Source organism: Artibeus jamaicensis, unplaced genomic scaffold, assembly GCF_021234435.1.
Source record: "Artibeus jamaicensis isolate MK-2021 breed Jamaican fruit bat unplaced genomic scaffold, CSHL_Jam_final scaffold_916, whole genome shotgun sequence".
In the NCBI taxonomy this organism is placed as follows: Eukaryota; Metazoa; Chordata; class Mammalia; order Chiroptera; family Phyllostomidae; genus Artibeus; species Artibeus jamaicensis.
The window spans coordinates 27,840,764-27,854,366 of record NW_026522059.1 but is presented as its reverse complement, the minus strand read 5'-3'; the positions used below and the strand labels follow the sequence as shown (position 1 = coordinate 27,854,366).

General features: G+C 39.2%; 1 protein-coding gene across 9 annotated transcripts in view; it reads left to right on the top strand.

Moving 5' to 3' along the window:
* VPS13B (vacuolar protein sorting 13 homolog B) overlaps positions 1-13,603 on the top strand; it is a 700,507-nt gene that overhangs the window by 484,803 nt on the left and 202,101 nt on the right. For all 9 annotated transcript variants that reach the window (XM_053660831.1, XM_053660829.1, XM_053660828.1 and 6 more), the window contains one exon: positions 2,142-2,829. In XM_053660831.1, coding sequence (XP_053516806.1) covers positions 2,142-2,829 — 688 coding nt within the window. The remainder of the gene's footprint in view (positions 1-2,141; positions 2,830-13,603) is intronic.

The following is a 13,603-nucleotide window of genomic DNA, read 5'->3' as shown; positions in this document are numbered from 1 at the left end:
CAGAAGTGAAAGTATGTGGCCCAGTCCATTGAGTGCCCTTCACCTGGTAAGAGACAGAAACATAGCAGCTGCCCATGTGAGGGTATTTACTATATGCAGGGCACTGTGCTGACCTCTTCAGATACTTTAGGTCACTGAAGCCTCATACTAACTCTCAGATAGGATTTCACCCCGTTTTACAAATGAGGTTATGTTGCGTTAGAGAGGTCTGTATTTGTCTGAACTCATACAGTGGGAAAGTGTTGGACTTGACCATGTAGCTACATGGACTTGACCATGTAGCCTATGGGTTGTTTTAACATGGTCTGATACTGCCACCACAAAACATTTTGAGAGAAAATACATCCTAAAGCAGAAGTATTAGTAAAGTAACATCACCAAGAAGGAGAAGAGTGAGAGAACTGTTCTCAGCCAGTGTCCTTTGCTAGCCCCCAGCAAGCTCAGGAGGGGCACTCTGGATGCCAGACAGCCCTGTATCGATAGCGTGGTTTAAAAGACTTGGGGAGGGAGTTGTTTCTGTTTCAAATAGCTGTGCTACCTCTTTCTAACTACAATCTGTATCTTTAAAGATTTCATTTATTTATTTTTAGAGAGAAGGGAAGGGAGGGAGAAAGAAAGGGTGAGAAACATCACTGTGAGAGAGAAACATCCATCCATTGCATCTTGTACACACCTGACTGGGGACCAAACCCACAACCCAGACACCTGCAACCTCGCACTTTAAGGGATGACACCCAACCAGTTGAGCTGCACTGGTCAGGGCGTGTTGTCTTGATTTATTTAACAAACCTTTAACATTTCACAAGCAACTTAAAATAATGTGTCGCATGTCGAAAATGATATTTACCAATATAGGAAAGGAAGAGCCTTAAAAAAGATAAGTAACACTCAGTGCTTTGGGGGCTATTTTTTCATTGTTGGCAGTAATATTATTTAGTGCAGACTTTTTTGAAAGGTGTTGGCAGTATTCAGTAACCTTGAACTCTTTCATACCATTTACCTACTAATTCCACTTCTGGGGGCCTATCTTAAGATAATATTGATAGATGTTTGTTGTCAAAAATTGAAAACTTGAATGTCCAGTTATATGAGAATGACTGAACAACTTGTTTCTAACAGTACATGAAATATTGTGCAGCTTTTCTAAATGGCATTTATGAAGAGTATATTAGCATGGAAAAACATGGGTTACAAATTTGTCTCTACAGTATGATTATCACCATCAAAGAGTGATGTGGGAGGAACTTTTGCCCAGGTAGGGAAAAAAACTGAAAGCAAATGCAGTAAATGTTACCATTGGTTATGTTTGGTGATAAGACGGAGGTTGGGAGGATTTGGTTTTTTCCTCAAAGTTTCCACGGTTATTTCAGTGAAAAAGCAAGTGAAACATCTAGGTCCCAAATAGGATATCACAGCCTGATGGGTGGGAGACCTTAGAGAGTGGAACAAAGAATCCAGCTGAAGGACTTGGGGCTGCGCTCCCACGGTGATCGTGACTTTGCTGTCACCAAGTGTTTGCTCTGCGTAGGGTGCTGCTGGTGGGAAATTCTGAGAATGAGTATCCTTTTGTGCACAAAGGAAAGGTTTTCCTTCAAGCGCATGAATGGCTTACATTATACTTGATCACTTATATTTACCACTGTTTCAAGTCATACCGTAGAGGAAAAGAAACATTTTGAATGGCATACATGTTACTTTTCTTTGTCTTTCATAATGTTCTCCTCTCTTACTATCCCAAAACTATAAATTAGTGTTATAATGGCAAGGGTTAACAATATAAACTACTCTGACCTAAAATATAATTTCAACCAATAGTAATTACGATTTGGAAGCCATTTATTGTACTACTTAGAAAGAATACTAATTTCTTAAAGAGGCATTTTTATTAGTCCAAAGAAAGAAAGTCTGATACCTAAGAGTATAATTTAATGTTAGAAATGTACACTTGATGCTTTTTTCTCAAGTGTCCCTTGGCGTTTTAATATGAATAATTTTTATGAATGGGCATCTTGTTTGTTTTAATGATTACTCTGTTACAAGCTATACTGGACTACCATTTTTAACATGTCGATATGACATCCTTTATATAATAACATTTGGACTCTAACTAGTTTAAAGTATTGTCTCGCTTTTCCTTTCAGGTATCTAAGCAAGAACAGAAGAAAATGGACACACTTGACAGAAGCGTGGCGGACGCCTCATCGCGGTGCAGCGGAGCCCAGGACAGCGGGATTGGCAGTGACAGCGTCAAAATCAGAATCGTGCAGATAGAGCAGCACAGCGGCACCAGTCAGCATCGCATCGCCCGCCCCTCCCACCAGGCCTCAATTGTAAAGAATCTCAATTTTATTCCCTTTGACATATTTATTACTGCAAGTAGAATCTCACTCATGACTTATTCCTGCATGGCCTTACCAAAATCAAAATCACAAGAACAGAGCAATAATGAAAAAACAGGCAAGAGTTCATTAAATCCCGCAGAAGATGATTCAGGTGTTGCTAAATCCAGTGAGGCATGTATTTCCACGGTAACAGCAGAAGATCTCTTAAGCAGCAGCTTGTCTTTTCCTTCAGGGAAAAAAATAGGGACCATCTCTCTTGAAAGTCTTCATGCAACCACAAGGTCATCTGCTAGACAGGCCCTTGGCATAACTGTCGTTCGGCAGCCTGGACGAAGAGGAACTGGTGATTTGCAGTTAGAACCGTTTCTATACCTTATTGTCTCCCAGCCTTCTTTGCTACTGAGTTGTCACCACCGGAAGCAGCGAGTGGAAATGACCGTTTTCGATGCTGTGCTTAAAGGGGTGGCCTCTGATTACAAATGTACAGGTAAGAGCCTTCAGCTTCACTGGAGTGCTAATAACTGCTCTTACAGACTAAGTTTTATTCCCAGTTTCAAGGTTTGCACAAACAGAAAACAGCTGGCAGACCAGATAAGACTTCTTTCCCCACAGAATATGTAAATTTATAAAGTTCACGTCCCACAGCTGAATTATGTGTAAGTCAGTGTTCGAAATGTACCCAGGGTTAGCCTTCATGTTCTTACCTTGCCTCTGAATGCTCATTTTTTTCAGGAGTTAAGTGAAACATGTCTCTTTCAGAGCTGTAGAAATGCTTAACAGTTTTCAGTGATTGGGAAGCAAAGCTTTATTTCATATTAATGGCCTGTAGGTATTTTTAATCTCGTCATCTTGTTATAACAGCTTAATAGTAAATGTGTTTGAGAAGGTTTATTAGTAAAATAAGATGATCTAAAGATTTGTATACATCTATAACACATTTATTAGTAGTGTTGGCCAACTAGCTCTTTTAACCAGAAAGCATCCTAATATATTATAATACTTATATTGAATTGTGAAGCTTGTTGCTTGTTGACACTTGGAAAGTGATCAGGGGTTCAGATTTAAAGCATAGTGGCTATTAAGTCACAAGGGCTAATGTAGAGTTAGATGTGTGGCCGGAAAGACTGGGGAGGGCAGCTGAGCCATCTAAAATGCGGTGTTGGAAGAGGGCGCTAGCGAGCTCAGTCCAACTCAGCATTTCACTGCCATCAGGTGGTCCCATCTAGCAGGTGGAAGGCAGTAGTGAGTCATTTGGAGAATTTGTCCCCTCTGAAAATAGGCTTGTTCGTTCTTGGCAGTAATGAGAACCGTTTTACAGAGCTGGCTCCTGGAGAGTAGAGGCAGGTGTGCGGACCAGGATTCAGCCCAAGGAGTAAGGCCAAGGGAGCCTTGCCTCTTGCGGATGTGCATGGCAGGTCCGCTGCTGTAGAAAGGGTAGCTGGCTGGTGGCCGGGTGGAGTAACCTAGGTTACCTCCTAGACAGCCTGCTGGCCCTCTCGTCACTGGTGCACAAACTGGCTCACACTGGCTTGCAAGAGCCAGTTTTTTAATTTTTAGGAACTTTTAAAACAGTTGTTAAACCACTGGTAGTTTAAATAAGTCGTAGTGAGAGTATTCATGCCACAGATATTGGCAAATGCTATCAAGCAGCTTTCCTACTCTGAGGGCCAGTTAAACATTTACCAGCAACCCCTGCCTCCCTGACTCAAACATGTTCTCCTTTACTGAGTGCCTCCAATGTAATAGGTATTTGGGGGCACTACTGAGTGCCTTCAATATAATAGGTATTTTGGGGCACTGGAGGCAGGAGTGCTGCTGAGGTGGTTATTTGATCAGTTTCTAGTTCAAAATAATGATGTACTTTTTGTTTTTTAAAAAAATCCTTGTGTGTAAACCAACATGGAACCAAATTTCAGCAGATGAATCTAGAAGGTTATGGGCCAGACTCAGCACAGGGAGTTACATGTGGGAGGAGAAAGGCTTACAGGGTATCTAAGGAGCATCCTTTGCACAGTGTGCTTGTGGGTGCCTTTTCCTACACAAAAAGCATCTGCTTGGACATGTATACTATGCAAATAAAGAGTTACCCATATAAATTAGCATGTGTCTTAAAAATGCAGTTACCAATGTGGAGAAATTCATCCGAAAGCAAGTAGTTAGAATATCCTAAAAAAATGCAACTAGCATTTATGGAGTATACAGTCTGTGCTAGGCACCGTACCACCTGGTTTAAATGCATTCTATCAGCTAATCTGTACCACAACTGTATGGCAAATGTTCCGTTCCCATCTTACAGGTGAGGGAACTAAAGTTAGAAAAGTTAAGTACCTTGTCCAAGATGGCATATGTAGCAATGAACAGAGCTAAAATTCAACGCCAAGACTTGTTGGACCCTGGAGTCTGGTCTCACAGCCTGTCTGGCTCCCTGGAGTGGGGGGAAGAGTGTGAGCCCGCAGTTCTCTCGGCCAGCCTCCATCCTCCCGCTCCAGAGCACACAGGGGTTTCGCTGGTGAAGTCGCGTGTGACCGCACAGCACAGCTTCTCTCGGTGGTAAGACAAACCTGGGTTCCAGTCCCGACTCTGTCACGTATAAGGTGTCCACCTCTCTCACAGGGCAGCTTTGAAATGGAAAAGAGATAATTCATGAAAGTACTTATCACTGAGTGCAGCAAATAGTAGGCCTTCATAGATGTCTGCCGCTATTGCTTTTACTGTTACTAAACAGTAGAAAGATGACTAAACTAGGGAACAGAAGCCTTCAGTAATATTTTAATATTGGCCCTGCCATTAATTAGGAGTGTGATCTTAGCTGGTTCATTTCTTTGGGTTTCTGTTTCCTTGTCTGTAAAATGTGATGACTATTATAAATATTAAGATCTATTCCAGTTTAAAGTTTTATCATTCAGCAATTTGGAATTCATCTCACGTTTATATTACTAAAGAAATTTAAACTATACTGCTCTGGCCTCAGAGAGTTGACCTGATACTGTCAGCAGCTTGTAAGCCGCTACCCAGGTTAAAAGTTATTTTGACTTGTTTTAGAGATACAAATTTTCCTTTGATACTCTTGTGGAGCACTGAGTTTATTCAGTATTTTAAATACATAAACTTTATTAAACAGTAATGAAGTTTTTGTTTTTTTTTTTTTTTTCAAAAATAACTGATCCTGGGGGATTTCTGTGTTAAATTGCTTACTTGAATGAATGATTCAAGTCCCACTACCAATTTAGTTATCCAGAAGCACTTCGAGTGGCACTTTCCCATTCTGCAGAGAAAGCACTGTTCCCTGTCCAGGGTTCCTTTGAATCTTGGCTGGTAACCGTGTGTGTAAGAACAAAGAGGAAAACGCGAATGCCTGTAATGTTACCATTCACGGAGAGGAGGAGCAGTAAGGTGGGAGCGGCCAGTTTCATTCTGGACTCTAAAGTGAAGGAGAATCTGCAGGGTCCTCTCTGGAAGTACAAAGAGGGGGACCACCATGAAGCTAACTTTCTGAGAAAGCTCAAGGGAAAGCTAAAGTCGTACATTAAGGATGAAAGTAACATGTTACGTCTTTCTGCAGCGTCATTGCATGCACCGTCGCATCCTGTATTGTTGATGAGACAGCCACAGGAACTCAGGTCTCGTTCATATCATCAGCCTGTGGTAGAACTGGTTTCATTATATGTTGTATTGTGTAAAGTCGCCAAATCTATGGGTGGCATTGAGGACTTAGTGTACTTTCTCTCTTGACACTAGAATAAATCCTTTTCCACAAGGAAATTCAAGTGGCTGCCAGCCAGTATTGGTTTTAACACGTACGTGCATCCCGGTGAGGGCCGTTTTTTAGTATGTCAGACATGCCTGAGGTCTTCGTGGAGATAATGAGTTTTCTTTTTTGAGAGGACAAGAATATTCGATTGTAAAAATATTCTAGCACAATGTGGCTTGAAATTGTTTACTGTTTTCTCTACAAGTTATCAATCATTATTACATGTGCTCATGTTCCTTTGTATGGAAATCATATAGAACAAAAAGTCAACAAGCGATTTTTTGTTACCCCTTAAAAAGACATGTTTACAGGATAATTTCCCCCCCAAAATCATAATTTGTGTACATATTATAAAAGACTATATTAAAAACTTTGCATATTAGTTAATAAGGGAACCAGTAAGAATGTCACAAAAGAGTTCATAGACAGGAGACTGCTAAGGCATAGTCGTCTCGAGGTTTTGATCCTCTGATTCACTTGGGCCCTAAAAGTGGCCAGAGCCACCTGATCACAGACCTGATTCATTGTTAAAGCATGGCTCAGGGTGGTTCTAAAAGAGAGAAATATTGTTCACGTTAAGTTAGGAAGATGTGATTTCATTTGACATTTTCAGCAGACTTCAGTGAAGACCCTGAAAGCAAACCCTAAGAATCCTTTGAGTGCTGTTGTGATACAGTGTGAACGCCCAAGGGGACTAAATGAAATTAGTCAATGTGGTTGTTAACACCACACTTACCCTCTTGTCTTGGACCATCCGTGTGACTTGATCTTAGGATGAGCTTGTTATCCCTGTCATGCTCTCATTTCTGCAGTCAGACAGTCTTTGGGAACATTCATTCATTCATTCATTCACTCTGTTTGATCCCAGGTAGCTTATCAGACATGTTCATGATGTTAAAGAACCAGTAAGAAGACTCAGTTTCTCTGCCTTCAGGCACCTCTCTTCACTTGATAATTATACTTATTATGATTAATGATGAACGTTTAGCAGAATACGGGTCTTAGTGACATGGAAGGCTGAGCCAGAGAAGCAATCTAGGAAAATTTAGTATCATTTGTATGCAACAGTGTAACGCAAAACTGCTGGGATGCAGAGAATGAAATAGGACTGCTCTTCAGATTATTTTCTAAATTATTTATAGATTGAGTTCTAGCTGCAATTCAGAACAATTTTTAGTATTCTATTTAATTTATTTGTTTTGGGCTTTTTTCTTTGTAATATATTTTAGTGGTTGCTTTTGGCTTTCCAGTGTACAGGCCTAATCTTTCAGTGTATTTAGCAGTAACATTTTATCGCTTCATGGAAAATGGAGAAGCCTTACAATCATATATGTTGCTTTAGCCTCGCCCACCTACATTATAATTATCATATATACTAATCTGCATATATTGAAAACCCTGCCAGATAAGATTTTGATCTTTGTTTCAATGTTACATATTTGAAAGAACTAAAGAGGAAAAAAACTACTATATTTTATATTTTCTGGGTTTTTACCATGTCCAGAGCTTTTCCTTCATTCCTCAAGGAATATACCCAGGCTTTCCCCTGGTATATCCGCCTTCAGCATTAAGAACTTTGTTTAGCATTTCTTTTAAAGCAGGCCTGCTGGCAATGAATCATTTTTGTTTTTCATGACCTGAGAGTATTATTTTGTCTGTCTCACTTCTGACATATTTGCTGGATATAGAATTCAGGGTTGACTTGTCTTTCAGCACGTTAGAGATACTGTTCCACTGTCTTCTGTCCTCTGTGGTTTCTGAAGAGAAATCTATGGTAATTCCTATTATTGTTTCCCTATATATAACGTGCTGTTTTCTCTATCTGTTTTTAAGATTTTCCCCTTTATTTTTGGTTTTCTGTAGCTTGATTGTGATGTGTCTGGGCTTGAGATTTCTTTGAATTTATCCTGTTTGAAGTTCTCTGAGCTTCTTGACTCTGTAAATGCATGTTCTCTCATTAAGTTCGGGAACTTTGGGGCTGTTATTTCTTTAAATATTTTTTCTGTGCGAATCTTTCTACTTTCCTTCTGGGACTCCAGTGTTAAACAGTTTTAAACAATTGTCCTGCAGATTGCTGAGACTCCTTTTTTTTCTTTTTCTTTTTGTCTCTCTTCTTTATATTCGATAATTCTGTTGAATTTCTCAGTGCTAAATTTTCATTTACTTCTTTTTTTGTATTTTGGTTCTTTCCTGAGAACTGTATTTCCATTCATTTCAAGTGTGTTTACCTTTACATCATGAAACATAGTTATAACACCTGCTAAAGTCTTAATCACTTGTCACTCCACCACATCACAGCCACTACCATAGCTGTTGTACACACACACAAAACCACCTTGGGACAAAACCAGGAGATAAAAAAGAAAAATAAAAAGCCTCCAGTCTCCCCTCCATTCTCGAAACCATGGAGGCGTCAGACCCCCCCATTAGGTCTGTAGGGCCTTTGGTCGCTCTTGCCATCACTGTGCACCGCAGCTTAGGACTCGCTCTCAAGTCAAAGTAAGAAGGAAAACGAAGGGAAAAAGGACAAAAGTAAAGGGGGGAACTCACCGTTGTATGGGTCATATCTGAGAATCGAGGCCCTTTCCAAATCTGCATTGTTGTTGTTTACCTTTCAGAGTCCTCAGGTATTGTTTTGTTTTGTTTTTTTCCAAGTTTTTCATTGTAAGCAGCATGAGAGTTAGGCTGCAGTGAGCTTATTCCAATTTTGGCTGGCACCAGAGATCCTGCAATTTAAACTAATAAAAATATTTTCTAGTCCATTAGCCAACACATGGCTTTCTGAGAAACTGAATACAGGATTTCCCCCAGAAGTGATGCTTAAATATCTTTACATCTATACGCACAGTTCCCTTAAATGTATTGCAGTGAATAATTACTGCTCTCAGGGAGTTGTCAGCATTAACTTGATTCTGCCCATGTCACCATTAAACAAAGAATGTGCCCAAATACTTGGAGGGTGGTAGTAGTGTTTTCTCTATGTGCCCCTCGGGATGTCCTTTCATGTGTTATACAGTCAATTTAGGAGAAATGCTGTGAAACTCATTGTCCTTCATGTCATTTTTGCCTTCTCAGCACATGTGACTGACATATACGCATGTATATTAAAAAGCCTGAATTAATTACAAGATGCTACTCAGAATAACTGGAATCTGTATTTATGCATATAGCTTTATGTTAGAAACCCAATGTGAAATAAGGATGATGGTAATTGCTTATAATTTTGAGTGGTGAAGCCTCATCCCCAGTCCACACAATTTAGCGGTCTTAAATTATGCCAGCTACACCCCTAAGTGTAGATATAGTCTTTGCCTTAGTCTCCATAAATGAAAAATTGGCAGATTATTTAAAGACTTAATCAACTTGAATTTCTTTCATGGCTATTAATATTAATAACCTGAAGTGATTTTTTTATCTATTCAGGTAGATAATACATCTGTGGGCTAACGGGTTTCTTTTTAAAATATTAAAACAAGGTGCCAGCAGGCTTTTCCTCGCCCTTCTCACCTGGAGCAGCCTCCTACAGAACGAGCTCTTCTGCCAGCACCCTTACATGCAGCAGCTGTACTATTGGCAATTCTCTCTTAAATAAAGATGTATGTAGTTGTTTTTAACATAATCGTATTAGTTGTGTTTATAAATATTTTAAAATTGGTATTTGTTTTGTTTAAGGTAATAGAGTCCAGATTTGAAATTGCCTCATATCTTGACTATGCAGCCCAGGGCAGCCTCAGAAAGTCATTTTTCTTCTTGTTTGTTTGGAACTTTTTGTTTGTTTTTGAAGAAATGACTATGCCATCTGGTCAATTGTGAAGGAGTTGAACCATTCTGGCGGAGTTTAACTAACCCCCCTGCTTCCTTAGGACAAAGTCAGTCAGTCCAGTGTCTTATTACTCATTAATGTGTTCTAGGAACTAACAAACTGACTTGAAAACAGTTGCTTCTGCTGTATTGCAGCTTCTTTTCTTTATTAAATTTTTTCAAGCATCACTGAGGCTAAAATACAGAAATTAAAGTTGATTAGGATTTATCATACCAAAAAATCAGGTAATAGCATACTATTATTACCAGGTAGGAGAGAAATATAAGTATTATAAATGTTAGAAATGTGACTTTGGGTCTAATTAAGAGGCAGACATGGAACAGAGCTCAGTAAGAGCTCAAGCAATGGAGTCAGTCAGTCCTGGCTGTAACCCCAGCTCTGCTGCCCACAGCTGTGTGACGGTGGGCACTCGATGCAGCTCTCCCAACCTCAGTTCTTGATCTGCGATGCGGTGGTGATAATACTGAGAGTAACCTCTCAGGGTTGCTGTGAGAATTAAGCAATGTGTATGAAGCTCTAAGTGTGCAGCACAGAGTTCAGTGAATGTTAATATAATGTTGTTGCATTTGTCATCGTTGTTAATATCTTCAAGCGATTTTAAAATAGTGGTTGTAATTGGCCACAAAAAAATTCACATCACTTTGGTGCAATTATTGCTATTGTGTAGTTTGAAAAATCTCAGTTACAGGAATTGACTTCTCTACCCTTTCATGAATAGGTCTGCAGAAAACGTGCTGAAGACATTTGAGTAAACCAGCAGTTGGAAAATCATAAACTGGCTTCTTACACCTCATAAATCATATCTTGATTTCATTTAGTTATTGTGACTTTAAGAGATGGATTGAATTACATGTCTCTTTAGAATTAAAGGTTTTGCTAATGTCCCTGGAAAGACTTAGCATTAACCTGTGACTTGAATGTCATAATGATCACAACTTGAACATTTATCTGAAAAGTTAGCTGCTGGGAACATTTCTTGCTGACCTATAATGTGAAATGAAATTACTACTTTGACAGGAATCAGCAAGTAAGTAGGTCTATTAAATGAGGGGCACTCCAGTGTATCACTCAGCGAGAGCTGTGCTGGGAAAGTTGAAAAGCAATGGACCAGCCAGTTCAGGGAACTCGTGGGGAAGGGCATTGAAATGACATCAGTAATTTGTACTTTTAGTCTTGGCTCTAATGCTCTTGGCTCTTTTGATGCAAGTTGTTCCTTATCTCTAAAGAGGGTATAATAATATCTTTTTAATAGTTGAATGGTTTATTCTGAGCTCCAAATGAGACAATATTTATGAAATGCGTTGGAACTATGAAACGTTATTCAACTGTAAGTTGGGACTTCTGTAATTATTAGTAATAGAAGGAAGAGCCTACTAGACCTTCCTCTTGGACATAAGGAAAAGATTAGTGTCCCGATCCTTTTGACACCTATTTTAACTAATATTTACTTTAAATGAATGAAGAAATGAGAGGAATCACTTTAAAGTCACTGGTTTAGCTTTAATATTACAGAACCCAGACTTCGCTCAGAGAAGAGAAGAGGCTTACAGTTGGGGTTTAGTTGATTTTCCTTAAGTATATACGACGCCATTTTTTAGCAGACAGCACCCTGTGTTTACTTGTACTGAATTTTAATATGTTGTCCTGCAAAACATCTAAAACCTACATTAGAATTTAACCTGAAAACCAAATAGGAAAGAGACCAGGGACATTATGGAGCAGCATAGAAAATAAAGTGAGAGGAACTTACTGAAATGATATTTCATATATTATCTGCTGGTTAGCATCATTAAGGAGAAAGAATGTACTTCCTTACATGGAAGTCTTGGTTCTAAAAGTGAGAGCTAGTGGACACTGATGGTCACACATGCCAGTGGCCACTTTAAGCTTTCTCTCTTCCTCTCTGTCCCAGGGTTGGGATTTCAAACCAGGAAATCTCTGCTCCTTTCCGTCACATCTTCAGAGGTGCAGAGGTACAGAGCATGGGGGAAAAGTGCTTGTGGAGTTAGCCAAATGCCTGGACATCAACAAGGAGGTGATAGTGGCTCTTAACTTGCATCCAGTGCAATTTAGAATTGGTTTCTTGGTTGGTTTTGCTGTCCTGACATTGATATGTTACTGTGTTTTATGGATCTAGGTTCTCTCATGATTTAATTTTCCACATTGTAGGGGCTATATGGACTACCATTGTTTCTGTGCCTACATTTAAAAAACGAAAAAGAAAAATATCACCATGAAAACTAAGGCCCATAAAAGAAATCTAGAAAAATATAATACATGTCTAGGGGTAAGAAGGTGAGTGTTCAAATAACAAATTACACCTCCAGCCATTGAGCATGGCTGGAAACAAGCACAGCCATGGCCCCTTGGGAGATTTAACAACATCAGCTGCATAGATAGAGGCAAGTAGATCTAGGAAAATACATTCTCCCTAGATGCTTTCTTTTAAGTCTTATTCACGTTCTACGTGAATTAAGATCTGCGGTCTGAATCACATTCACATTCACATTCAAGCTCCTTTGTGTACTCTTGGCTGAGCACAAAAGGATTAAGCTAGAGGACCATCTAGGGACATCTTATCAGTGAAGCGAGACCAAAGGGAAAAGAGGAGGGACTCTGAGCCTTCACCCACTGCCCTGATTGCTCTTTAGATAGTTTCTTCCTCCCTACTGTGATGAGCTGTTAACTCCACTTGATCTTCCTGGAAATAGAGAGAGAGAGAGAGAGCACTCTGAGAAATTGCAGTCCTGATGCACTCACCATGTTATTTTATAAATTATTTTAAAGTGTCATTTCAATGTCTATAGGTTGATATATACCCAGATACCTTTGGAAAGGGGTCTCTTAACTTCAACTTTAAAAATGGAAAGGAATCTACTTTGGCTTGCAGATTATTCACTTCCTTGCATAGTATATCCTTTCTGTATGTGGGCCAAATATTTCTAAGGGATGGGAAAGAAGGTAAGAATATAATTTGATAATTATCAAAACCAAAGTGCAAGGAAGTTGTCAAGTCTATAATTTCTCATAACCTGTGTATTAAATAGGGAAGTAAGTTTATTGACTAGTTTTTCAGACCTCAATAATTATTATGTTAACAATTAAGTATAGATAAGCTTATTAGTTTTAGGATAAAAAAATGGGCATAATTTTCACTAATGAAAAAAGCTTTTTAGCCCTAGATGGTGTAGCTTAGTAGAAAGACCACAGGCTGAGACCAAAGGGTTGCCGGTTTGATTCCCAGTCAGGGCACGTGGCTGGGTTGTAGGCCAGGTCCCCAGTAGGAGGCATGCAAGAGGCAACCACACATTGATAGTTCTCTCCCTGTCTTTCTCCTTCCTTTCCTCTCTTTCTAAAAATTAAATAAATAAAATGTTTTTAAAGCTATTTTCTACTTTTTTATTCCTCTTATATCAATAATTTTTATTGTTTTATCAACAATAAAAATATTTTTCAAAATCAAAAGACAAAAACAAAAAACTAGGAAGAGTAGAGACACTTGAAAGACCACGCATACACTCCCATTTTGTTTAGAGTTTGAGTGTAAGAAACAAAACAGTGACTGTTCACTGCACTCCCACTGTGACATACCCCATGCAAGTCACATTACACGTATTATCTAATATCAGACCCCAACAACCCTACAATTTAGCTCATTACCCCTGTTTTGGGAACAAAGAAGCTGGA